The sequence below is a fragment of the Cetorhinus maximus genome, chromosome 28 (genome assembly GCF_964194155.1).
Source record: "Cetorhinus maximus chromosome 28, sCetMax3.hap1.1, whole genome shotgun sequence".
NCBI lineage: Eukaryota > Metazoa > Chordata > Chondrichthyes > Lamniformes > Cetorhinidae > Cetorhinus > Cetorhinus maximus.
This window is the reverse complement of record NC_135906.1, coordinates 7,208,825-7,236,188: the sequence shown is the minus strand read 5'-3', so window position 1 is coordinate 7,236,188 and position 27,364 is coordinate 7,208,825. Positions and strand designations below refer to the sequence as shown.

Sequence of the window (27,364 nt, the reverse complement as noted above, 5' to 3'; positions counted from 1 at the left end):
ATAAAAAATGCTGAACTCTGGGGAAAAGTGGAGTGGGACTTGCTGAGTTGCTCTTACAGAGAGAGCTGACATGAACACGATGGGCCAAATGGCCTCCTTCTGTGCTGTAACCATTCTATGGTTCTATAACTCTTAGGAGAGGACAAACACACCTGCTGCTTTTAGTGTACAGGAACACCAGGTCCTTTTGAAAAGATACAAACGGCCATTATTATGAAAAACAGAAAGATCTTAAACATTATTATCAATAAACACTTACTGTTATACTTCATCTGTGACAGCTCAATTTTTAAATCTGCATGAGAGCTACTTATTTCACTGAACATCTGTTTAACTGAAACAGAAGCAGAGTTAGGCTCTCACCTTCTCTTTGCTTTGAAGTCTGAATTGAGACAAAGATCGATCCAAGTGTATCACAATTGAATAAAACAGTAAATCAGGATTAACTCTGAAAAGCACTCAGGAACTGCCAGCTCCCTTTAGTTGGTATGATATCAGATAGGTGAAACTAAATAACACAGACACTGACTTCTTTCCCCCTTCTCTTCAGCCCATCCCCTCCATGTTACCCTCACTTCCTTCCTCTCTCCTCCCTCTCTCCTCTCCTCCTCCAAGTTACCCTCACCACCCCCTACCGTCCTCTCGCCTCCCCTCCCCCGCTCCTCTCCCCCTCCAAGTTACCCTCACCACCCCCTACCCTCCTCTCACCTACTCTCCCCCTCCTCTCCCCCTACAAGTTACCCTCACTACCTCCCCCCTCTTCTCACCTCCCCATCTCCTCCATGTCACCCTTGCTACCCCTCCTCTCCCACATCTGCCCCTGCCCTCTTCTCCCCTCCCCTCCCCTTCCATGTTATCCTCTAACTCCCCTCCCCTCCCTTCCCCGCCCTCTTCTCCCCTCCCCTCCCCATGTTACCCTCACTACCCCCTCCCCTTCCCTCCCCTTCATGTTACCCTTGCTATCCCTCTCCCCTCCCCTCCCCCATGTTACCCTCACTACTCCCTCCCCTCCTCTGCCCTCCCTTCCCCCTCCATGTTACCCTTGCTACCCCTCCCCTCCTCTCTCCTCCCGCTCAATATTACCCTCGTTACCTCCTGCCCCCCCCTCCCCTCCTCCCACTAGTCTGTCCAGCACATTCATTTTCAGGATGCAGTCAAGGAGAATTGAAAAGGCCACAGACATATTCAACCAATCACTGCCCACTGGACTATATGCTAACACCTGGATGAACACTGTCTACCAGGACACAGATAACTCATCCATCTTGTAAGGGGCAAATACATTTTGAAAAATAACAGGACAGATTTTGCTGTAGAAATAGCAATGAGACTATCAATGCTCACCATTATTCACAGGAAATGACATCGGATAACATAGAATATTAGCACAGCAACAGGCCATTCAGCCCATCTGGTCTGTACTGGTGTTTAAAGCCCACAAATCTCCTCCCATTCCAAAAGCCCTAACTCAGCCTTTCAACGTCCCTTTCTATCCCCTTTTCTCTCATGCACTCATCTAATTTCCTTTTCAAAGCATCACATTTTGCCTCGATCACTTCCTGTGGTAGCAACTTACACATTCTAAACACCCTCTGAGTAAAGACCTTTCTCCTTAATTCCTGTTTGGATTTATTAGTCACTATCTTGCACTTATGGACGCTGTTTTTAGATTCCCCCACAAGTTTCATAACGAACCAACGAATCAGGAGCAGGAGTAGGCCATTCAGCCCCTTGAGCCTGCTCCGCCATTTGATAAGACTATGGGTGATCTTATTGCGGCCTCAACTCTGCTTTCCCCCCTACACCCTTTGGCTCGCTTGTTAGTCAAGAATCTATCTAACTCAGCTTTAAAAATGTTCACTGACCCAGCCTCCGCTGTTCTCTGGGGAACAGGATTGCAGAGACTAGCAACCCTCTGACAGTACAAAAATTCTCCTAAACTCCATCTTAAATGGGAGACCCCTTATTTTTAAACTGTGTCCCCGAGTTCTAGTCTCTCCCACAAGGAGAAACATCCTGTCTGCACCCACCCTGTCCAGACCCCTCAGGACCTAATATGTTTCAATAAGATCACCTCTCATTCTTCCAAACTCCAGTGGATAGAGGCCCAACCTGCCCAGTCTTTCCTCATTAGATAGCCCCTTCGTGTTGAAGCATTTTCTCAGCAGCTACCCTCTCCGAACCTCTATCAGGTCACCTCGAAATCTCCCCTTTTCTTAAGATATCAGACAATAATTTCGAGCAAACACACATGTGCAGGTACATGGAAAAATCAGGAGTTTGCTGTCTGGGGTGACCTGTTTCTGGGTGAGGACAACATTTCACTGTCCGAATTCCATTCAAATACATTGAACGGCATGTAGTTGTTATGTGCACCTCACATCCACAACAAGATGCATTTATATAGCGCCTTTAACATAATGAAACGCCCCGAGGCACTTCCAGGTGCATTATAAAACAAAGTATCAACACCAAGCTATATAAGGAGATATTAGGTCAGGTGACCAAAAGCTTGGTCAAAGAATTAGGTTTTAAGGAGGAAGATGAGGTGGAGCGGAGTAGGGAGGGAATTCCAGAGCTTGGAGCCCAGGTAACTGAAGGCCCGGCCACCAATGGTGGAGCGATTATAATTAGGGACGCACAAGGGGCCAGAATTAGAGGAGGGCAGATGTCTCAAAGGGTCATGGGGTTGGAGGAGATTACAGAGATAGGGAGGGACGAGACCACGGGAGGAATTGAAAACAAAGGTGAGAATTTTAAGGTCAGGGTGTTGTTTGACTGGGAGCCAATGTAAGTCAGCGATCACAGGGGTGATAGGGGAACAGGACTTGCTCCGAGTTAAGACAAGGGCAGCAGGTTTTCTGATGACCTCAAGTTTACATCAGGTATAATGGGGGAGACCAGGCAGGAGTGCATTGGGATAGTCGAGTCTAAAAGCAACAAAGACATGAACGAATTTTCAGCTGCAGGTGAGCTGGGACTGGGGATGTTACGGAGATGGAATTAGGCAGTCTTTGTAATGATGTCAATATGAGGTCAGAAGCTGATCTCAGGGTCGAACGTGGCACCAAGGTTGCGAGCAGACTGACTCAATCTCAGACCTGCTGCCGGGGAGAGGGATGGAATTTGGGGGAAGGGGATTTGGAGCAGGGACTGAAAACAATGGCTTCAGTCTTCCCAATATTTAGCTGGAGGAAATGTCTGTTCATTCAGTACTGAATTTCAGACAAGCACTCTGATGATTTAGCAACAGCGAAGGAGTTGAGAGAGGTGGTGGTGAGGCAGAGCTGGGTGTCATCAGCGCACATTTAAAAACTAATGGATGATGTGACCAAGGTGCGGCAAGTAGGTGCGAAATAGAAGGGATAGAAATTTTTTAAAAGTCTCTTTCCTCTCTCCTTCTTAATCCAATGTTCTTTCTCTCGGTTTATTTTGCTTTCTGTATCTGATTTGACATTGAGTCCACTATTAGAATGACCCTTCCTTGTTCAGTCTCTGCGCTCCTCATTAACAACGCTCCAATCTGATTGGTTAAGGAGATACACAGTTTATTGCCCTATGGAGGGGGCGGCACTTTTTCCAACAGCCACGGACACATCTTATTTCATGTAGACAGGGATAGACTTCCTCCAGGGTGCAGTAATCGGATTAAAGTGAGCGGGAAGGTCAACGTGTTTTGCCGGGGTTTCTATCCAAAGCCCACACCCACAAATTTTCCCTCAAACTCTTCGATTTCAGTGCTGCTTTTAATTGTTTTCACTTTCACTCCAGCACTCCACCTGCCCTTGGTGAAAACAGGAGGGGGAGTTACACAGAACATCAGAACATCCAGCTAGACATAGTGATGGAAAATTGGCCTGGACATTGAGGAGATGCCTGTTGTTTAAGCAACATCATCCAACAGGGGCTGGCTTGGGAGGCTTTAGACCAATGAGGATTACCTTTTTTTTAGAATTAGAGCGTGGGTGACCAAAGCCAACTGCAACACTTACTTGTGTTCTTCATCTGTGAAAATTCGACCTTTAAGTTAGCATGTAGGTGTCTTACATCAGTGACCATCTGTGTAACTGAAATGGAAGCAAAATTTAGTCCTTATTTGGTAAAGCTTTTCTCTTCCCTTCTCTATGCTTCCTTACGTAATTATTGGCTTGCGTCGGCCGCTCACTTTGGGGGTTTACACCAATCTGTATGTTAATTCAGTGAACCTCCATCTAGCGAAGGGGCTAGGAGCCAGTCAGTCTTCAGCATGGCCTCACTCACAAAACTCAGTGCAACCTAAGCGAAGACTACTTTCCCCTTTCACACAAATTCTCCCCACACACAGGTGGAAACTGGTTCTTATTTCTGTGCCCAAACCTTTCCCCGATTAGTATCAGCTGCCCTTTGTCACAACTAGAGCATGTGGTCTATTGCCACTGCATTTCAACATTGACAGGTATGTGGCGTACATTTTGTTTGTATGCTTACAGAGTCATAAACCTTCCATTCAGCCCGTTGACCCTCTGGAGTATTAGCTCTTCAACTGGAGCTATTTGCTTCCATTGCGTTCATGGGGAGACGGCAGTGTAGCGGTAATGTCACTGAGCTAGTAATCTGGCGGCCCAGGCTAATCCTCGAGAGGCACAGGCTCAAATCCTAATATGGTAGCTTTAAATCTGGAATATAAAGCTAGTCTTAACAACAGTGACTGTGAATCTACCATTGATTGTTGCAAAAACCCATCTGGTTCACTAATCTCCTTTAGGGAAGGAAATCTGCTGTCCTTGCCTGGTCTGGCCTACATGTGACTCTAGACCCACAAACAATGTAGTTGACTCTTAACTGCCCTCTGAAATTTCAAGGGCAATTAAGGATGGGCAGAAAATGCTGGCCTTGCCAGTGACACCCACATCCCATGAAAGAATAAAGCAACTGTTCAAAAAAAAGCCTACCCCCACTGACACCCTGCTTTTATATTCATCTCTTGTGGGCTTATCCAATTCTCCTTCTCTGCCCCTGATCTAATAACACTCAGTCTTGTCACCGATTCTTTGCACACTCCCTGAACATCTCATTTTCAGGGGATGTATGCCCAAAATTCAAATGAGGCGGTTTAATTCTCGTTCATCCAGCACTCCATCGCAGCTCAGCTCTGAAAGGAGGAAGGGTGCAGGCAGAGGTGAAGCATTACGAGAGAAACCTGCCTAAGATCATTACAGAGCCAAAGTGGCAGAGTTTTCAGTCCGCTTAGCGGTCTGACATGGCAGCTCTACAATGGCTGCGGCTTCACTGCAATCTTATATTGAACAGTTGATAAAATTCCAGGGCAGAGCACAAGGTAAGGCTTGGTAGGCAGATGTTTGTAGGCAGATGGGTAGGCAGATGTTTGGTTTTTCCTTCTAATACTTCCTTATGCTTCGCAGTATGTAAGTGTGACAGTGACGCTTCAGTCTATGTCCATCCCCCTTTGGGATTACTGTGCTCAGCCCTAGGCACAAAAGGATTATATTGGCCTTGGGGGAAGATTCACCAGAATGATTCCTGAGCTTAGAGCGTCAAGTTCTGTGGAAGGTTTGCATAAAGCTAACTTGTATTTTGTTTGCGTTGAGGGCTGGCCCAATCGAGGTCTTTAAAATGACAGAGGGAGACGACAGGGTAGGTGGAGACAAACTATTTGCTCTATGGTGAGGGAATTCAAAGCAAGTGGGACACGGTCTTAAATTTAGAGACAGGTCATGTAGGGCGGATAATCAGGAAGCATTTGTTTGTGCAAAAAGGTGGTAGAAACCTGGAACAATGACCCCCAAAACACTGTGGATGTTGGGGTAGGGGGGGTGGTGGTCATGGTGGGGAGGGGCGAGAGGGTGTGGAGGGGTCAACTGAAAATTTCAAGACTGAGATTTGTGGATTTTTGTTAGGTAAGGATGTCAAGAAATATGGATCAAAGGTGGAAGTGAGGTCCAGATCAGTCATGATCTCATTGAATGGTGGAACAGGCTCAAGGGGCTGAATGGCCTCCTCCTGTTCCTATGTTGCCAGTCAGGAAACCATAATATAAAACGTTCTTCCACTTGTTTGCCCCATTCAGAGGGCATCATTCTTTGGAGAATGAATGGTAGGCTGGCTGGGTAGTACTGGTCCCAAAACTTTATCACTTGCCAGGAAGGCCAAGACTACTCTACTTGTCTCTTACTCACTCTCTAGAGAAAATCCTGAACTTCTTTAAAAGTACATTTGAGTTGGAGAAACAAAGAACATTCTGACATTTTCTCAGTACTTACTGTTCTTCAGCTGTGAGACCGTGCTCCTGAAGTCAGACAGTGAGTTCTTTGTCTCCTCGGGTATCCTAGCAACTGAAACAAAAAAAACCCCACAATTTAGTGTCAGTGTTTGTAGCAGAGGAGCATTCGATATTTCATTTGTTTTGAGAATTTGTCAACATTTCTTACCCTGCGAAACATACTGCAGTATCCTCACTTAACCCTGGTGTGTGCACTGCTGCTGAGACTCTGTCCTCACATCTCTCATCACTCTCCCTCCATTATCCACTGGTTCATTCCCCTTTTCCAGATGTTTCCAAATAGTTTATTTGCTAAAGAAGGGACCTTGTACACAGGATTTGAGCTGTCCCTGTATAAAGGACAGGAGGTGTCCCTATATAAAGAAGTGGAGATGTCCCTGTATAAGGGACTGGAGATGTCTCTGTGATCTATAAGCGAATGGGGGTAGAGTTTTAGGGACCAGCTTCTGTCTGAATTTATTGGCTATTTTTGGGACCTGACCAATATTCATACCTCAGCCAACATCACTAAAACAGGTTGTCTGGTCGTTTATCTCAACGCTGTTTGTGGGATCTTGCTGTGTGCAAATGGCCTGCCACGTTTTCCACATTATAACAGTGACTTGTACTCCCCAAAACACCTCCTTGGTTGTAAAGTGCTTCGGGACATCCTGAGGTTTGAAAGGTGCTATAGGAATGCAGGCCTTTCTTTCCGTGCGGCAGTGCACAATTTGCAAGTCAGTTTGGGGATAAGTCACCTGTTGGAAGAATATGACCTGGGTCCTGATGGAGATGCGGCAGTGTTAGTTTGCAGTCGGGTGGTATGAGAGAATTGACTGGGTTCACCCTCAGGACCGCTGCCAACTCCTTCCATGTGACATGGGGCTTGTATTTTGTAGCCTCCTGTCCCTGGACACACAGCGGCTTCTCTCTCTCTCAGCCTATGCCTGTCAATGATGGCACCCTTTACTAGAAGAGGCTGTTCAGGCCTTGCTAAAATTGAATGCACTTCCTCCATTGGAAGGCACTTCTTTCATTAAAAAAGATAGCACAAAATGTGTCAAACAGTGAAGCTACCTGACAGGCAGCTCAGCAAGATAAGGGCTGCTACACTGTGCATGCTAGAAATCTGGGATTAAGAGAAGATGCTGGAAATACTCAGCTAGTCAGGCAGTTTCTGTGGACAGAGTTAATGTTTCAGGTTGATGGCTTTGTTTGCCAGGACTGACCTAAGCAGATTCCTTCTTGTGTTTAGGTAACAGCCTTGGCACAGTGGGTATCAGTCTCGACCGAGCCCGGAACAGAGTGGGTTCAAGTCTCAGTGATATATTATATTATCCCTTACACTTATAATGATCCCTTACAATCTAAACTGGAACCGGGCGGTACTGAGGGAGCGCTGAATTGTTGAACGTGCCAACTTTCAGACGCACTGTTAAACCAAGGCCCCATTTCGCCCTCTCAGGTGCTCGTCAAAGATCCCGTGGCACTATTTTGAAGAGGGAGGGAATTCTCTCTGGTGTCCTGGCCAATATTCACCTCGCAAGCAGCATGAATAAATGGGATTATCTGGCTAATATCTCATAACAGTCTATGGGATCTTGCTGTGTCCAAAATAGCTGTCACGTTTCTCTAAATTAGAACAGTGGCTATACATTAAAAGGATTCAATTGGCGATGGAGGTGGTTTGGAATATCCTGTGGGCATTGGAATGTGTAAGGAAAGACTTAATCTAACCAAAACCTGCTAGTGTAACACTGGTGATCTTTACACTGCACTGCTAATCCTTAGCCTTTGTAAAACAGAGCAGCAAGGTTTTAAAATTATAATATTTTAAAATAGATCTGTGTGCCCAGCAGTTTTTGGAGAGGTGACCAGTGAAGGTCTGAACAGAATGTGGGGGCGAACGGACGATCGAATTGAAAGTTCTAAGGAGCCCGGCAAAAATGGAAAACAAGATGTTGACCCAACTCAACTAACAGAAGTGTTATATAATGAACCGATCTGCTTGAATGATGTCAAAGTCACACACATGAGCAAGGGTAATTTGCTATAAATGGATGTTTTGATACAGGAAGGTATAAAATGCAAACTGTATTAGAGATTTGGTCTCGAAATGGTTCAACCAACCTGAATATGGATCTCAGAACAATGACACATGTTCCCAACCATCCAGTGTGGTGGTATTTTAAGTACGCACCCCAGTGCCATTTTCTCAATCAAACTGTGAACACTTAACCTTACCGTTTCAGGATAATTGTCGATTTTGAGGGATAGATGGACGCCTACTGATCAACAAAGCATTCTCTCTAACAAAAGCAAAATATAAACGCAAATTCCTTCTCTGTGTGGTAACAAGGCCAGTTTGAGTGGGTCTATAGGAATTGCAGCTGATGGATAGGTGTCCTCAAAGTGTGAACGGAGGGTGAAAGAATCGAATGCCGGGGGCAGAGGGAGAGGAGGACAATGAGAGAAAATAAATCACAGCATGGGGAAGGAAATAAAAGAGCCACAATAAAGATGAGAGTGGAATTTAAAACAACATGTACTCAGATCTGAAACAAAAATAAAAATACCTGGAAAAACTCAGCAGGTCTGACAGCATCAGCGGAGAGGAACACAGTTAACGTTTCGAGTCCGTATGACTCTTTAACAGAACTAAGTAAAAATAGAAAAGAGGTGAAATATAAGCTGGTTTAAGGAGGGGGGTGGGGGTAGAGCTGGATAGAGGGCCAGTGATAGGTGGAGATAGCCAAAATATGTCATGGACAAAAGAACAAAGAGGTGTTGAAGGTGGTGATATTATCTAAGGAATGTGCTAATTAAGGGTAGAAAGCAGGAAAAGCGAGGTACAGGTAGCCCTAGTGGGGGTGGGGTGGGGGGAAAGAATCGAAATAGGCTAAAAGGTACAGGTAAAACAATGGATGGAAATAAATTTAAAAATAATGGAAATAGGTGGGAAAAGAAAAGTCTATATAAATTATTGGAAAAAAAAAAGGGGGGATCGGAAAGGGGGTGAGGATGGAGGAGAGAATTCATGATCTAAAATTGTTGAACTCAATATTCAGCCCGGAAGGCTGTAAAGTGCCTAGTCGGAAGATGAGGTGCTGTTCCTCCAGTTTGAGTTGAGCTTCACTGGAACATTGCAGTAGGCCAAGGACAGACGTGTGGGCATGAGAACAGGGTGGAGTGTTGAAATGGCAAGTGACAGGGAGGTCTGGGTCATGCTTGCGGACAGACCGAAGGTGTTCTGCAAAGCGGTCACCCAGTCTGCGTTTGGTCTCTCCAATGTAGAGGAAACCGCATTGGGAGCGAAGAATGCAGTAGACTAAATTGAGGGAAGTGCAAGTGAAATGCTGCTTCACTTGAAAGGAGTGTTTGGGCCCTTGGACGGTGAGGAGAGGGGAAGTGAAGGGGCAGGTGTTGCATCTTCTGCGGTTGCATGGGAAGGTGCCGTGGGAGGGGGTTGAGGTGTAGGGGATGATGGAGGAGTGGACCAGGGTGTCCCAGAGGGAAAGATCCCTGCGGAATGCCGCCGGGGGGGGAGGTTAAGGGAAGATGTGTTTGGTGGTGGCATCATGCTGGAGTTGGTGGAAATGGCGGAGGATGATCCTTTGAATGCGGAGGCTGGTGGGGTGATAAGTGAGGACAAGGGGGACCCTATCATGTTTCTGGGAGGGAGAGGAAGGTGTGAGGGCAGATGCTACCACTCCACCCTGCTCTCTTGCCCAAATGTCCGTCCTTGGCCTGCTGCATTGTTCCAGTGAAGCTCAACGCAAACTGGAGGAACAGCACCTCATCTTCCGACTAGGCACTTTACAGCCTTCCGGACTGAATATTGAGTTCAACAACTTTAGATCATGAACTCTCTCCTCCATCCCCACCCCCTTTCCAATCCCCCCCTTTTTTTTCCAATAATTTATATAGATTTTTCTTTTCCCACCTATTTCCATTATTTTTAAATATATTTCTATCCATTGTTTTATCTCTACCTTTTAGCCTATTTCGATTCCTTCACCCACCCCCACTAGGGCTATCTGTACCTCGCTTGTCCTGCTTTCTACCCTTAGTTAGCACATTCCTTAGATAATATCACCACCTTCAACACCTCTTTGTCCTTTTGTCTGTGACATCTTTTGGCAATCTCCACCTATCACTGGCCCTCTATCCAGCTCTACCTGTCCCATCCCCCACCTTAAACCGGCTTATATTTCACCTCTTTTCTATTTTTGCTTAGTTCTGGTGAAGAGTCATTCGGACTCGAAACATTAACTGTGTTCCTCTCCGCAGATGCTGTCAGACCTGCTGAGTTTTTCCAGGTATTTTATTTTTGTTTTGGATTTCCAGCATCCGCAGTTTTTTGCTTTTATCTTCATGTACTCAGATTTGTCCTGTTTAAAGGGTGCGGGGGGTGGGTGAGATGTAGCATTGAGGGGGGTGGGGCTAGTGGAGGATGAACATTGAGGATAATAATCGGAAAGATGAGTTGAAGCTGCTGTAACACACAGGGTGGGACAACCAGACTACGACTGTGTGGAGAGAGGAGGAGACTGCAGCACACAACTGGGGAAGCTTAATATCAGCTCCTCTACTGCCTCCCACAGACCTCTCCCACCATCACATCCAGGACGCTTACTTGCTTAAGGGATTTAAGATCATATGAACGTACAAAAATATGAAATGGGAGCAGGAGTAGGCCATTCGGCCCCTCGAGCCTGCTCCTCCATTCAATAAGATCATGGCTGATCTGTTTGTGCTTCGAGTTCCACATTCCCGTCTAACCCCGATAACCTTTGATTCCCTTGCCTAACAAGAATCTATCTACCTCTGCCTTAAACATATTCAATGACCCCCACCTCCATCGCCTTCTGAGGCAGAGAGTTACAAAGTTGCACAACCCTCTGAGAGAAAAAATTTCTCCTCAACTCTGTCCTAAAAGGGTGATCCCTAATTTTAAAACAGTGCCCTCTAGTTCTGGTCTCACCCACAAGAGGAAACATCCTTTCCACGTCCACCTTGCCAAGGCCGTTCAGGATCTTATATACTTCAATCAAGTAACCCCTGTGTGTGATATCATGTGGCTATAATATCCCATGGAGGGGTTGTGGTTATGGGGGTTGGTTGGTGTGGGGGGCGGTGGTTTGTCTTTGATTTCTGCTGTAGGTTTGGCAGAAGCTGCAGAGATGTGACCATTTGTCACTGTTTCTCCGTCACCTCGGCCAATCTGTTGCTGAGGTTACGCAGGCAAGTGAGAGAGTTCACCAGTGCAGGATTCTGATCTTTTCAATGTTGATGTCCCTGCTTCGCAGACCCATTTCTATCTTCTCATCCATATAAGAATTACGCCAGAGTGGGCAGTTATTGGTTTAATCACACAGAGGTGTCACGGGGTATTCCCGCACAGCTGTCTCACTGATTTAACACTCACTCCGATCCTCCATCTGCGAAAGGTCCATCCTCACATCAGCCAGAGAGTTTCTCACGTCCAGGAACATCTGGGCAGCTGAACAAGAAACAAGATCTTCATCCCACATCCCAGCAACGTATCATCTCCAAACATTAACCAGGGGATAAATTGCATTCTCAGCATCCTGCAGTCAAAACCATCCCCAGGATAATTCGACATTGGGTTCATACTGTGACTGAATATCACTGTCATTTATGTAGAATAATGGCCCCCTCACGGTCAACACCAGCTGTAGACTCTTTTTTTTGAAAACAAAGATTAATCAATCAATTAAACTAAAAACCAGAGGGGGTGACTGCCCCTGGTGGGGGCACTGTAACTAAAACAAAAACGTGAAAGGAAACTTACAAAATTAAATCAAAATGTCATTTCCGGGGGTGATGATGCACCCCAGCTCCCGCGGTGCCCACCAATCACAGAAGGCCACTAGCATTCTGGTGGACACCGCGTGCTCCTTCTCCAGGGCCACCCGCCACAAACATAGCCCCAGCAGAGGGGCAAACAGTTGGGTCGGACAAACCCCTCGACCGCCCGCTGCCTAGACCTGTTGATGGCCCCCTTGGCCAAGCCCATGAGCAGGCTTACGAGGAGGTCCTCCTCCCTCCCCGCCCACCTCCCCACCAGGTGACCGAAGATCAGGAGCGTGGGGCTGAGGTGCAACCGAAAACTGAGGAGCAGCCCCCTCAAAAAATGAAAAAGGGGATGCAACCTCGGGCAATCTACGTACACCTGGAACACGGACTCCCCTTGGCCACAGAAAACACAAGCAGCCTGGGAGTCCCTGAACCACCTTCACCTATGATTGCACCAACACCACCTGTAGTGTTCAATGGTTTAATTGTTCTGTGTTTGATTATGTGAGTCTGGGAACTGATCCATGCTCACTGTACTTGATTGGTTGAGCCTGGGCAGTGACTCAGAGCAAAGTAAACAGACACCACAGAAGCTGCTAGAAACTCAAACTTGGATGAGCAGAGGTATGTTAAAATTCGTGTAAATAAACCTGTTGCACACTCAGAAACTTGTGTCATCTATGAATTGCTGTGAGATTTATAAAATAGACAACACCACCCACAACTGATGCAGCAGAAACCATGTAAATATACCAGAGAAGCATAGAACTGGAGGAGTCGACAGAGATAAGGCCATGGAGATATTATAAAACATGAATGAGAATTTTCAAGCCCTCCTATTGTTTTGTATGTTGGTGTATTCAGTGAGGAACACCTGTGAGGGAGATGATAAGAACACGTTGCTCCTTATGACTGGGCAGTGCTTTGACATGGCAGTGCTCCCTCAGTGCTAACCCCCTGACAGTGCAGCTATCTCTCAGCCCTGCACCTTAGACAGTGCATCGCTCCCTCAAACCCGATCCCATGACACTAGTGCGACCTCAGGCCCTCAGCTACTTTGTGTAGTTAAATTAGAACTCTGAAATTCCTCGCATAGGGAGACATCTACCTGAATCACTGGGGTTGAAGGAGCAGGGGGTGGGGAGGAATAGAGCGGTGGGGAGGAGTAAGGGGCTGGGGAGGAGTAAGGGGCTGGGGAGGTGTGGGGGGGTGGGGAGGAGTGGGGGTTGGTGGGAAGCAGTGGAGGAGCAGCGGGGTAGGTAGGTGTAGATGGATGGGGAGGAGTGGGGGGTTGGGAGGAGTGGGGGGGTGGGAGGAGTAGAGGGATGGGGGGGAGTAGAGGAGTGAGAGGAGTAGAGGGGTGGGGAGGAGTAGAGGGTGGGGAGGAGTGTGGGGTGGGGGGTGGGGGGTGGGGATGGGGACGAGTAAGCGGGTGGGGAGGAGTTGGGGGGAGGAATGAGGGGTGGGGGAGGGGGATGGGAAGGAGTAAGGGGGATGGGAGGTGTAGAGGCTGGGGAGGAGTTGGAGGGGAGGAGTGGGGGGTGGGGGAGGGGGATGGGAAGGAGTAAGGGGGATGGGAGGTGTAGAGGCTGGGGAGGAGTTGGAGGGGAGGAGTGGGGGGTGGGGGAGGGGGATGGGAAGGAGTAAGGGGGATGGGAGGTGTAGAGGCTGGGGAGGAGTTGGAGGGGAGGAGTGGGGGGTGGGGGAGGGGGATGGGAAGGAGTAAGGGGGATGGGAGGTGTAGAGGCTGCGGAGGAGTTGGAGGGGAGGAGTGGGGGGTGGGGGAGGGGGATGGGAAGGAGTAAGGGGGATGGGAGGTGTAGAGGCTGGGGAGGTGTTGGAGGGGAGGAGTGGGGGTGGGAGAGGGGGATGGGGAGGAGTCCGTGGGAGAGGAGTTGGGGGGGCAGGACCCTCTCCTGTCAGGTCTCTATTCATTTTGGTTGCCCCCAAATCACTGGAGGTGGGTGCGGCTGATTTTTGCATCTGTTTCCACTCTGGGCAAATATCACCGGAATTGGGCTGATGACTGGATCACGGAATTCCTGCCGATTACACCTCAGTCTCTCCAACGTGGGAACATTGAAGTGGGGCCTGGCTGTGTTGAAATGGCGGCAGCATGTCAGTTATACACGGGAATTGAGCTGGGGTCGGGGTGTGTCCTGGGAGGATGCAGGAGTCCCACTCTGTGACCAGGCCCACTTCCAGGAGCCCCTTCGCGCTCTATACCTTGGCCTGAGCAGCAGCCTGTAGATGGGGCAAACCAGCACTGTCCTGGCTCTGACCCCCTGATTCTCCATGGGCTCAGGGGATGGTCTCAGATACAGGCGCACAAGATCTTTCTGACAGTTACTACTCACGATTAGCTTTCACCTGTGACAGTTCCACCTTGACATCATCCTGTGAGTCTCTCCCCTCAGAGAGCATCTCCGTAACTGAAATTAAAAGCAAAAGCCAGCTTACATCTCCTGAGGGACCAGGTTGTGCACCTCAACAGTTTGTGGAGGGTTTTGCAGAATAGTTGCGTTCTTGTATCAAACAACCATCTTCTTCAGTTCTCTGCCAGCAGGCAGGTCAACCCACAGCACTACAACCTCTACCATGGACAGGGCAATCCACCCCACCCAGAGCAGGGATCGAACCCCCATGGGAAACAATCTGATTCGCACAGGCCATTCGGCAACTGGCACCTCACGGAGTCCCATTTGCTGTGGTAACAGACATTTCTAGATGCATGTTGTAATGCAAAGCTACAGCAGAGGCTCCAATTCCTTTCCACCACGTGGCTGACTGGCATTTCCTCTCCCGCTGTCCCCGCCTGCCATTGGGGTGTGTTGGAAGGATTTATAAGTTGATACTCAATCTGCTTGACCATGTTATGACCTCACCTCCCTTGGTCATCAAGTCCTAGAGTGGGTCTTAAACCCAGAGCTTCTAGCTCAGACGCAGGGACACTACCCACTGCACCTCAACGCCTCCTTACCAAGCAATCCTTTGCCACAATTCTTGTCTCCAGTGAACTGCTTTTTATCGCAAACCTCCCTCTGCCTCACTCGTGCATTGTCAGTAATGGGGACACTGCTGTGTTGTTGTGTCCCAATGTCAGTCAATCCAGAGAGACTCAACCCCAACTTCAATAGTATCTTCGAACTACGCCAGGGTGAGTTGTGATATGGGTCACATTGTGACAAGTCATTCAAAATTTTTTAAGAGGAAATTAGGTCAATATTGGCGCAGGAAACATGGGCTTAGAGCAAGCGGGGTCCATGAGTTATATGAGCCTGTCTCATAATGGAATGGATTTAACTTTGGTGTTATGTTCATGGACTGAATCTGGGCCATATTACAGGAGGAGGAGTCAGTGCCTGGAGTACATGCCTTTGCTTTGTAAATGGAGAGTCGCTCTCAGCTTCAAAATAGCAGGGGAGGGGGGGCACAAAAGCAAAAGCCGGAAACCTGCGATAAAAACAGGAAGTGCTGGAAACACTCAGCAGGTCAGGCAGCATTTGTGGAGGGGGAAATAAGAGTTCAGATTTCAGGTGGAAAATTCATCAGCTCTGTAGAAGAGTCATCGTCAACCTGAAATGTTAACTCCGTTTATCTCTCACGTATATTCTCAGATATTCCTCAGTTTGCTTTCCATCTTTAACTTTACAAAGAGCCGTTCTGGGTGGAGATATGAAGAGATTCCTGACGAATATTAACACTCACTGTCCTTCAGCTGTGGAAGCTCAGCCCTAAGTTCAGTGTCCGAGCTTCTCGTTTCCTTCCACACTCCTGTAACTGAGAGTTGGGCCTAGTTTTAGATCTCTGGGTGGCGTTTGTAGCCTAATGTCATTTACGTTGGCAACTTACTGAGGTTTTACATAAGATTCCTGTTCACTCACCTTAGAAATATAGAAAGCAGGGGAAGTCATTCAGCCCCTCAAGAATATTCCACCATTCTATTGTATGAGGTCCAATTCTGTTTGATATCCTGATCTACTAACAGCCTATCAATCTGAGTCCTGAAAAATTCAATATACCCCCCCAGCATCCACAGCCTTTTTTCTTTGTCTGTGGGAGGGGGGCGGGGGTGCAGGTTCACATTTCCACAGCTCCATATGTGAAAAAGTGTTTTCTGATTTAATTTGTAACATTTCTAGTTAAGTACTCTGGTGACGTGTTTGTAAGGTTTTATGGTGTTAAGGGTGCGATATGAATATAAGCTGTTGTTGCTGTCGTTAAGGTTGTGCCCTTGTTCCTGATTCCCCAATAAAAGAAATCACCTGTCAGCCTCCTAGACTAAAGAGAATTCAAACCAAGTTAATGTAACCAAGCCTCAGAACCGGCCTAGCCATATAAATACTGTGGCTACAAGAGCAGGTCAGAGGCTGGGAATCCTGCTGCGAGTAACTCACCTCCTGACTCCCCAAAGCCTGTCCACCATCTACAAGGCACAAGTCAGGAGTGTGATGGAATACTCCCCACTTGCCTGGATGAGTGCAGCTCCCGCAACACTCAAGAAGCTCAACACCATCCAGGACAAAGCAGCCTGTTTGATTGGCACCACATCCACCAACATTCACTCCCTCCACCACCAACGCACAGTGGCAGCAGTGTGTACCATCTACAAGATGTGCTGCAGGAAGTCACCAAGGCTCCTTCAGTAGCACCTCCCAAACCCATGACTGCTACCATCTAGAAGGACAAGGACAGCAGACACATGGGAACACCACCACCTGGAAGTTCCCCTCCAAGCCACTCACCATCCTGACTTGGAAATATACCGACCGTTCCTTCACTGTCGCTGGGTCAAAATCCTGGAACTCCCTCCCTAACAGCACTGTGGGTGTACCTACAGCACATGGACTGCAGCGGTTCAAGAAGGCAGCTCACCACCACCTTCTCAAGGGCAACTAGGGATGGGCCATAAATGCTGGCCCAGCCAGCGAAGCCCACATCCCATAAATGAATAAAAAACAGCTATATTTGTGAGCTGCGGAGTCCTCTCTCTGCTCTGGTGGCCAATTTCCCTTTCACCAATTGTAGCAGTGACAGTCAGCAGCAGCCTCCTTTAGCTCAGTGCAGCTTCCCTTTAAAAGGGACTGAGTGCCTTTAAGAGCTGAAGGCCAGCTGCAGCACATGGTAGCCTCGCATGCTATTGGGTCCCTGTTGAGCATCCAGCCGGACAGCAGCTGGGCTGCACACAGGGAACATAAAAGTGAGGAGAGAGCACAAAGTTTGTGTGTTGCTTGCCTCGATGGGAGTGGGCACAGGCAGGTGGTGAATTACAACCCCCACAGCCGAAAAAGTGTGCCAACGAAGTTAAGCCTCTTAAACCCTGGTAGTATGCTGATGAATCTGCTCTGTAACCCCACCAGAGTTGCAGAGTCAGGGCTCAGTGGAATTACTACAGATGGGAGTCTAACCAAGGCCCTATACAGCTGAACTATCACTTTACCCATTTGTACATTTCAGCCCCTTGAATGAAAAATGTGTTCCTGTGCACTAGGTTTCAGTGATATGTGAACCTGGAACTGCTCCTTCACAGCCCCTCGTTCCTCACTTACTAGAAAGTATTCCGATCTTTCTTCCAGGGATCCAAATTGGATGTCCGCACTTCTCCCCATGTTGAGCTCAGCCTGCCATAGCTTTGCCGACTCACTGAATCTCTCTCTCTCTCTCTCTCAGTCCCTTTGCAACTTCATCCTCCTAATCACACACTTACTGTGCCACTTAACAGTTACAGAAATAATACCCCAAACCACAGTCACTCACGAGTCTGACGAGCCGCAGACACTGAATGTGTTTTTGTAATATGTCCCTCTCCACGATTCCAGACATTAACCAATAAAATAACAGGCTGTCATAGAAATGTGCTTGTTTGTTCACTCATGTCACTAACATGAATATGAGAAGAGACTGACAGCTAATATAAAAGGGAATCCAATAGCCTTCTGTACAAAATTAAATAGTAAAAGAGTGCTGACCAGGGTCCAAAATGATGATCTACACATAGAGGCAGAGAGCATGGCTGAGGGGTTAAATGAACACTTTGCACCTGACTTTACCCAGAAGATGCTGCCAATGTCATAGTGAAAGAGGACGTAATTGAGATACCAGATGGGCTAAAAACTGATAAAGTGGAAGTATTAAAAACGCTGGTTACACTTAAAAGCTGGCACATCAGCAGGGCCAGATCAGATGGCCATCCAAGGAAGCTGAGGGACATAAGGGTGAAAATTGCAGACACACTGGCCATAATCTTCCAGTCTTCCCTAGATACAGGGGTGGTGCCAGAGGACTGGAGAATTGCAAATGTTACAACCCTTGTTCAAAAAAGGGTGTATGGATAAACCCAGCAATGACAGGCCTGTCAGTTTAACCTCACTGGTGGGAAAGCTTTTAGAAATTATAATCTGGGGCAAAATTGAATGTCACTTGGACAAATGCAGGTAGATTAGGGAAAGTCAGCATGGCTTTGTTAAAGGCAAGTTGTGTTTAACTAATTTGATTGAGTTTTTGACGAGGTAACAGAGAGGGTTGATGAGGGTAATGCAGTCGCTGTGATGTATATGGACTTCCAAAAGGCGTTTGAGAGAGTACCTTACAATGGGCTTGCCAAGAAAGTTGAAACCCATGGTAAAAAAGGGACTGCTTTTTTTAATCATTCATGCGATGTGGGCATCACTGGCCAGCATTTATTGCCCATCCCTAATTCAGAGGGCATTTAAGAGTCGACCACATTACTGTGGGCCTGGAGTCACGTGTAGGCCGGGCCAGATAAGGACGGCAGATTTCCTTCCCTAAAGGGCATTAGCGAGCCAGATGGGTTTTTATGACAATCGGGCAATGGTTTTGTGGTCGCCATTAGGCTTTTAATTCCAGATTTTTAAAATTAACTTCAAATTTCACTCTCTGCCATGGCGGGATTCTGACCCAGGTCCCCAGGGAATCACCCTGGGTCCCTGGATTACTAGTCCCTTGACAATACCACTATGCCACCGCCTCCCCATGGGTGTGAAGTTGGCTGAGTGACAGGAAACAGATGGCAGCGGTGAACGGTTAATGGTTTTTCAGACTGCAGGAAAGGATACAGTGGGTTTCCCCAGGCATCAGCGTTAGGACAACTGCTTTTCTCCATATATATCAATAACCTAGACGTGGGTTTGCAGGAAATAGTTTCAGATAATTTGCAGATGAAACAAGACTTAGAAGTTTTGTGAACTGTCAGGACAATCGGGACAGTCTTCAAGAGGACATAGGCTGATGGGATGGGCAGACAGGGGGCAGATGAACTTAATGCAGAACAATTGTGAGAATGGATGTAATTTTTAAAATATTTTTTCAGTATATTGCATTATCCTGTAAAGAAGACTGTGTGTGTGCGTGTGTATGTGTGTGTGTGTGTTCGTGTGTGTTTGTGTCTGTGTGAGATTTAATTAAGCTGGGCAAGAGTTTGGTAGGAGTCAGGTTGTCTGGGGTTTTGGAAACAGGAAAAGGGCAGAGGTGTTAAGATGAGGCACAAGTAAATAGGGTAGATCTAACATTTGCATTTTCAGATATGTTGTGAAGTTGTTTGAATTTCAAAGTGGAGTCAGAAGCTACAAGGAAAATGTTTGCATCTTGCAGGAGTCCATAGTAAAATAGCAGTGGGGATGTTATACTTTTATTGACCCAAAAGTAAAGACAAGGTGGAATCATGAATAATTTTATGTTTGGAAGAGTTCAGTTTCAAAGGGGGGGTGAGAACAATGGGGATGAGATGAAAGGGTAAAAAGTTATATTACTGTGGATAGCTGGCTTTTAGCTATTGAGCTGGAGAGATGGTTGTACAGCTGTTAACCTGGAGATGGCAGGAGATAGCTGGAGCTGCCTGAACTATTAAGAAGTTTTGGGCTGCAGCAAGCAATTTTATTCTGAAGTGGATTCCATACCATAAAGTGGAAGAGGGTAAAGGTCATGTGGCACACCTTTATTGAATCTATAGCAGTTTGCCTTGTGTGGTATTACTGGATTTTTCATATTTAAACATTTATAAGGGAATGTTGCCTGGAAAGTGTTTACTTGTGGTTTTGACCAAGTAGAGCCTTTTTGGGGAATGCTTTGTAAGACTGACCTTAATTGTGTGATTGTCATCTTGTGTGCTTAAGAGGGGGGGAGGGGGCGAGGGTCTGCAGTTATGTAGATGGATTGGACAAGCTGCAACTGTTCTCCTTAGTGAAGGGAAGGTTGGGAGAAGATTTGATAGAGGTGCTCAGAATCTTGATGTGTCTAGACAGAGTCAATAGGGAGACACTGTTTCCATTGGCGGAAGGGTGGGGAACAAGAGGACATTAGTCTAAGGTGATTGGCAAAGATTCAACAATGTACAAGCCAGACGGGTTGCACCTGAACAGATCTGGGACTGAGTTCCTTGCAGGGCGTTTTGCTAGTGCTGTTGGGAGGGCTTTAAACTAACTCAGCAGGGGTGTGGGGACCAGGAGAGAATATTAGAGAGGAATACCAGGGTGCACAAAATACTGGGAGGGACAGATAGCACTAGTATAGAGAATAGTAAGTTAAGAGGTGAAGTTGTGGTGAGGGAGAAAGTAACAAAATCTAAATAAGGGTCACTAAGCATGTATGTGAATGCACGGAGTTTAGTTAATAAGATTGGGGAGTTACAGGCGCAGATTGCCATGTGGAAATATGATGTTGTGGTGATAACAGAGACCTGGCTCAAGGAAGGGCAGAACTGGGTGTTAAATATTCCTGGGTACAAAGTGTTCAAGAGATAGGAAAGGAAGGAAAGGTGGTATTTGTTAAGGAGAGCATTGCAGTGCTGGAGAAAGGGAATGTACCAGAGGGTTCAAGGACAGAATCAATTTTGTTAGAGCTAAGGAACAAAAAGGGCGTAATTACATCGCTCGGTGTAGTCTATAGACCGCCAACTAGTGAGAAGGATGTAGAAGAACAAATCTGCAGGGAAATTACAGAGAGATGCAGGCATTATAGAGTAGTTCTAATGAGGGACTTTAATTACCCGAATGTAGACTGGGACAGTGGTAGTGTAAAGAGCGAAGAAGGGCAAGAGATCCTAGTTCATCTTCAGGAAAGTTTTCTACAGCAGTGTGTGCCCAATCCAACAAGAAAAGATGCACTGTTGGACCTGGTTCTTGGAAATGAGGCAGGCCAAGTAGATCAAGTGTCAGTGGGGGAACATTTAGGAGACAGTGATCATTGTGTTGTACAGTTTAGGATGATGATAGAAAAGGATGATAGGCAACCCAGAGTAAGAATAATTAAATAGACAAGAGCCAACTTTGCTGAGGAAAAAGCAAAGCTGGGCCAGATAGGGTGGAACAAAAGATTGGTGGGAAAAACTATAGCTGAACAATGGGCTACCTTCAAAAAAGAATTGGATCGGGCACAATCAAGCTATATTCCATCGTAAGGGAAAGGTAGGGCAAACAAATCCACAGCTCCCAAGATGAAAAAGGAAATATAAATTAAGATAAAGAAGAAAAAGTGTGCTGATGACAGGTGTCAGGTAGAAAATACAATTGAGAACCAAGAGGAATATAGAAGGTTCAGAAGGAAGGTGAAAAAACATATTAGAGAAATGAAGAGGGATTATGAGAAAAGACTGGCAGCCAACGTAAAGGGGAATCCCAAAGTCGTCTTAGGCATATAAATAGTAAGAGTGGTAAAAGGAGGATTAGGACTGATTAGGGACCTAAAAGGAAATTTACACATGGACAAAGGAGCCATGGCTGAGGTATTAAATGAATACTTTACATCCGTCTTTACCAAGGAGGTAGATGCTACCCAGGCCATGGTGACAGACGAGGAAACCCTGTCACTAGGAGCATTCAAAATTGATAAGGAGGAAGTGTTGAATAGACTGTCGGTATTTAAAGTTGACAAGGCACCAGGACTGGATGAGATGCATCCAGGGAAATTGAAAAAAGTGAGAGTAGAAATTGCAGGGGCACTGGCCATAATTTTTCAGTCTTCCCTAGACTCAGGGGAGGTGCCAGAGGACTAGAGAATTATAAACATTACGCCCTTGTTCAAAAAATGTTGTAAGGATAAGCCCAGCAATTACAGACCAATCAGTTTAAATTCAGTGGTGGGCAAGATTCTAGAAACAATTATTTCCGATAGAATTAGTAGTCACATGGAAAAGTATGGGTTGATAAGGAAAAGCCAGCATGGATTTCTACAGGGGAAATCATGTTTAACTAACCTGCTGGAGTTTTTTGAAGAGGTAACAGAAAAGGTCGATGAGGGTAATGCTGTTGATGTGGTGTACATGGACTTTCAATAGGTATTTGACACAGTGCCACACAACAGACTTGTGAGAAAAGTTATTGCTCATGGAATAAAAGGGACAGTAGCAACATGGATATAAAATTAGCTGAAAAATAGGAAGCAGAGAATAATGGGCAATGGATATGTTTCGGGCTGGAGGAAGGTTTGCGGAGTTCCCCAGGTATTGGGACCCTTGCTTTTCCTGATATAAATTAATGATCTAGATCTTGGAGTGCAGAGAAAAATTTCAAAGTTTGCGGATGATACAAAACTTGCGAGTGTTGTAAATAGTGAGGAGGGCAGTGTAGAACTTCAAAAAGGCAAAGACAAGTTGGTGGAGTGGGCAGATAGTTGGTGGAGTGGGCAGATAGTTGGTGGATGAAGTTCAATGCAGAGAAGTGTGAGGTGATGCATTTTGGTAGGAAAAACACAGAGAGACAATATAAAATAAGGGATGAAATTTTGAAGTGGGTGCAGGAGCAGAAAGACCTGGGTGTATAGATCATTCAAGGTGGCAGGACAGGTGGAGAGAGCAGTTAATAGGGGCAGAGAGTATAAGAGCAAGGAGGTTATGCTGAATTTATATAAGAAAGTCATTAGGCCTCAGCTGGAGTATTGTGTACCGTTCTGGATGCCACATTATAGGAAGGATGTGAACACATTGGAGAGAGTGCAGAAGAGGTTTACAAGAATGGTTCCAGCGATGAGAAACTTCAGCTATGAGGATAGATTGGAGCGGCTGGGACTGTTCTCCATGGAGAGAAGAAGGCTGAGAGGAGATTTGATAGAGATGTTCAAAATCATGAGGGGGCTGGACAGAGTAGATAGGGAGAGGCTGTTCCCACTTGTAAAAGGATCAAGAATGAGAGGGCACAGGTTTAAAGTGATTTGCAAAAGAAGCAAATGTGACGTGAGAAAAAACTTTTTCACACAACGAGTGGTTCGGGTCTGGAATGCACTGCCTGGAAGTGTGGTGGAGGCAGGTTCAATCGAGGCATTCAAGGGGGCATTAGATGATTATTTGAATAGAAACAATGTGCAGGGGTACGGGGAAAAGGCAGGGCAATGGCACTAGGTCATAATGCTCATTTGGAGAGCTGGTGCAGACACAATGGGCCGAATGGCCTCCTGCTGTTAAAATTCTCTGATTCTCTGTGATTCTATGACATGAGAAAAAATGTTTTTTTATACAGCGAGTGCTTAGAATTTGGGGTGCACCGTCTGAGGTGGTGGTGGAGGCAAATTTAATCATGGCTTTCAAATGGGAATCGGATAATTATCTGAATAGAAAAGATTTGCAGGGCTATGGGGAAAAGGAGGGGGGAGGAGGATGAGCTGAGCTGCTCATGCTGGGAGCCAGCATGGACTTGATGAGCTGAATGGACTCCTTCTGTGCTGTAACCATTCGGTGATCCTATGATGGTGACAGTGATTTCGAGGCCTGTATCTTTAATTTGGGACGTATTCTCTTTAAATAATTTCTGTTACAGATTACAGATGCGCTAGAGATGGAATTGGGCGCATCCTGGAATCTGGACCTGAAAATGTGCCCATTCCTGTGCACTTTCTTGACTCCCTCTCCTTCTCATTCGAGGACATTGGGATGTTAAATGGGTGTAAATGTGTGCAGTTGCCCAGAGTGGTTTGAATGCAATAGGAAAAGAACCAACGAGATCTCATATTGTTCCGGTGGGAGCCATTGAAAGTTTGAGAAGGGAACAACTGTTCCCCTCAGCCCGAAGCTGGTGGATAAGGTAAACAGGAAACAGCTCTGCGTTAGAAAGATTAAGCGATTTGTTTAATTACATCTGCACAGAGGTCCCATTGTCTCAAATCTTCCCCTTCTCACTGATGATGCAGCAGCAAAGAGACGGACTTTTAATTTCCTGTATAAAGCAACCTGCAGCAACAGGAGTGAAAATGTCCTTCAGTCCCTCCTGCTGCACCAGATTCACTCCGACTCCAGGTAACTCCAGGTACCTGCACACCTGAAGGTCTTGGATTGCTCGACAGTTTGTTGTAACTTTGGGATGGGACCTGTAGCCTAGGCAGAGATACATTTGATTGAGGGGGATCTGTAGAAAAATGATCAAGGAATTTGGTTGTGCATAAGTTACATCCATAACTCACTCCGCGCCCCAAATCCCAACACCTTCGAGATTTGAGACCTACATTGCACATTCCTGCTGCAAATTGGCAAGATATTCAAATCGTTGGGATCTTATAACATAGAGAGAACAGTTTGAGTGGGAGACACAGATAATTCAGGTAGTACTCACCCTTACTGTCCAACTGTGACAGGTTCGTCTTGATATCAGCCTGTGAGGTGCTTATTTCGCAGAACTTCTGTGTAACTGAAATGGAACAAAACTTTAAATCGCAGCCCAGGGAAGAGATTTTACACTTTACTGTGCTCTTTAGGCAATTTTCTGTCCAGCGTGAGAATGAGTTTGCATCAAGTTGTAGCGAGGAGGGCATTTACTTTCACCTGGTCAGATTTTGACACTAGTTTATATGCTGGTGTAGTTGTACATTTCGGATAGTAAGATTATTTTGGCACAATGCCTCTATGGGTAGATGTTGCACATGGTGTCTCCAGTAAGAACCTGGATATGGTTAAACCTCACATAGTGGATTTCCATCCAGGAATTTGAAATTAGGATTATTGGCAATATGAATGGTAAGAGTGATAAAGTCAGACGCACTGACTTGAGTCTGGCCCAGCTTCCTGAATTTATTTTTATATATTCGTTCCTGTGATACAAACATCACAGGCAAAGCCAGCATTCGTTGCCCATCCATAATTGCCCTTCAACTGAGTGACTTGCTAGGCCATATCAGAGGGCGGTTCAGGGTCAACCACATTGCTTTAGTTCTGGAGTCAGACGTAGGTAACCAGACAGGGTAAAGACCGCAGATTTCTGCCCCTGAAGTGAACCAGTGGGTTTTTAACGACAACCTGGTAGTTTCGTGATTATCATTTTATTCCAGATTTATTAATTGAATTTAAATTCCCCCAGTTGCCGTGGTGGGATTTGAATTCATGTCCCTGGAGCATTAGACCAAGCCTCTGGATTACTCATCTAGTAAGGATGACCATTGCCCCTATACTAGAATAAACACAACCCAACGTGCTTGTCAAGAAGATACAATAATGTTATTGGAAATTATTTTAAAATAGAGTTTAGTGGTATCTGTGTCTATGTATGTGTGTGTGTGTGTATGTGTCTTAATTGGATTAACGCCAGCTGGTCAAGAGGCTTTGATGTATAGAAGAGAAGTAGGTTTGAGACGGTAATTAGGTAAACATAGGGAAGTTATAAGATGAAGTGAAAAGGGGGCAATTTTCATTTTTAAATAAACCATTCCAAAAAATGGATGAAATATCACGCCTAGCCAGAAGAAGCTAAACAATGGGTTTATTTTTTTTCCCCAAAGCTTACTAATAAAATTGGTGCTATGAAAGGAGTTTTATTGTTAGAAGAGGTAAAGAAACCTAATGCTACAATGAGAATTTGCATTCAAAGCGGAACATATGTATAAAGGAAGAAAAGGCTGTTGGTAAAAGTAGAGGGATTCTAAGATCTAAAGCCTCCAGCCTCTAAGCCTCAAGCCATTGTCTGCAAGGACCCAGAGCTGAAAGAAACTAATTTTGAATTTGACTGTCCAGGGCATGCTTTTCCAGGGGTCTGTTTAAATTTATGTGTATTACTGTTGCTTAACAGAGGTTTAACCGAGAGTCAGATTAATTAGAGGATTTTTGTAGTTATTGTAGTAGTAATTTTGTAGACATATGTATGTGCTTACACTCTTTATTATATTATAAATGTTTAATTTAGTTTTTTAAAAGCCTCTTGAGACTTAGTGGTCTTATTACTACTGAATTCAAAGGTTGCGTGTAAAAACACACACATTGCTAAAATGGGTTATGACTGTTGTTTCAAGTTCCCTCTGGGCTTTGAGCAACTCAGCCTTTACCATCGGCTGCGTCATAATAGTGCTCAACAGCACTCACGTGGACTAGTTGGTATGTAATATGCTGGGAGAATGTGCACACATGATGTGAAAAGCTTTTTTAAGCTCCATAGTTTAATGAAGCTATGGCTCCTTCTTAGAGAGCAAGGCTAATAATTCAACTGGAATGGTTACTTCAGAGCTGGCTCATAGCAGAGAAATACACTGCCTGGTTAGGCCCTGTCCCTAATATCAGGATGTCCATTATTGATACTGGGTATCTCTGTCAGGGTTTGGAAGAAGGGGGTGCACAAGGTACAAAACACCGGGGCCCATGGCTCTGGGTGGGCCAGGAACCATTGGCCCATTAGCCTGTCAATCAGGATGATCAGTGTCTAAAGAAGCCAATCTGGCGCATGGACCACCCCCATTGATAGGCTACTCAGTCAATGATTGATGTTGTTTTGAACAATGAAGATCATTGGCTGAGTAGGACACACTGGATTCCCCATTCCTCCTTTCTTGCTTAGCTCGTGCGCTGTTCTATTTGGGCCTTGTCAGGTGCTTTCTTCACTTCATCAGGCCTGACCGGAAGCTGGGCATAAGGCATGGTAAAGCACCCAGTGCCTCTGTGTTTAGTTTATTCCCACAAGGCCCTAGGTTTCCCAACATCTCCTCCTTTGACGATGGCACCTGTGGTCCCTGGCCCTTTCCCTCCCGACCTCTCCTCCCTCGAGTCGATGGTGCCTGTGGTCCCTGGCCCTTCCCCTCCCGACCTCTCCTCCTTTATCCATGGTGTGGCTCTGGCCCTTCCCCACCACAGTAGTCCACACACCTGTTACCCAGCCTGAAGGACCTGCTTTGTGCCTGGATTGTTTTCACACAAAGGTAAAGAATAGCCTTTCTGAATTCCAACATGCAGCTTGTCTTAAGACATATTGCTGGCATGGTTCAAGTCTGAAATGATCAAATTGCATCTGTGGATAAGATCAGTTTTTAAACGTAATGAAATGAGTTAAATGACAATTTAAAGTATTAAACTTTCAAATCATTAAC

The 27,364-nt window shown here is 46.0% G+C and overlaps 1 protein-coding gene across 1 annotated transcript in view; it reads right to left on the bottom strand.

Annotated features, from left to right (window-relative positions):
* LOC144668753 (uncharacterized) overlaps positions 1–27,364 on the bottom strand; it is a 74,843-nt gene that overhangs the window by 17,484 nt on the left and 29,995 nt on the right. The window contains exons 7-12 of the mRNA XM_078531084.1: positions 24,634–24,708; positions 14,437–14,511; positions 11,688–11,762; positions 6,261–6,332; positions 3,993–4,067; positions 260–334 (exon numbers count right to left, since the gene is read on the bottom strand). Of these exons, the coding sequence (XP_078387210.1) occupies positions 260–334; positions 3,993–4,067; positions 6,261–6,332; positions 11,688–11,762; positions 14,437–14,511; positions 24,634–24,708 (447 nt within the window). The remainder of the gene's footprint in view (positions 1–259; positions 335–3,992; positions 4,068–6,260; positions 6,333–11,687; positions 11,763–14,436; positions 14,512–24,633; positions 24,709–27,364) is intronic.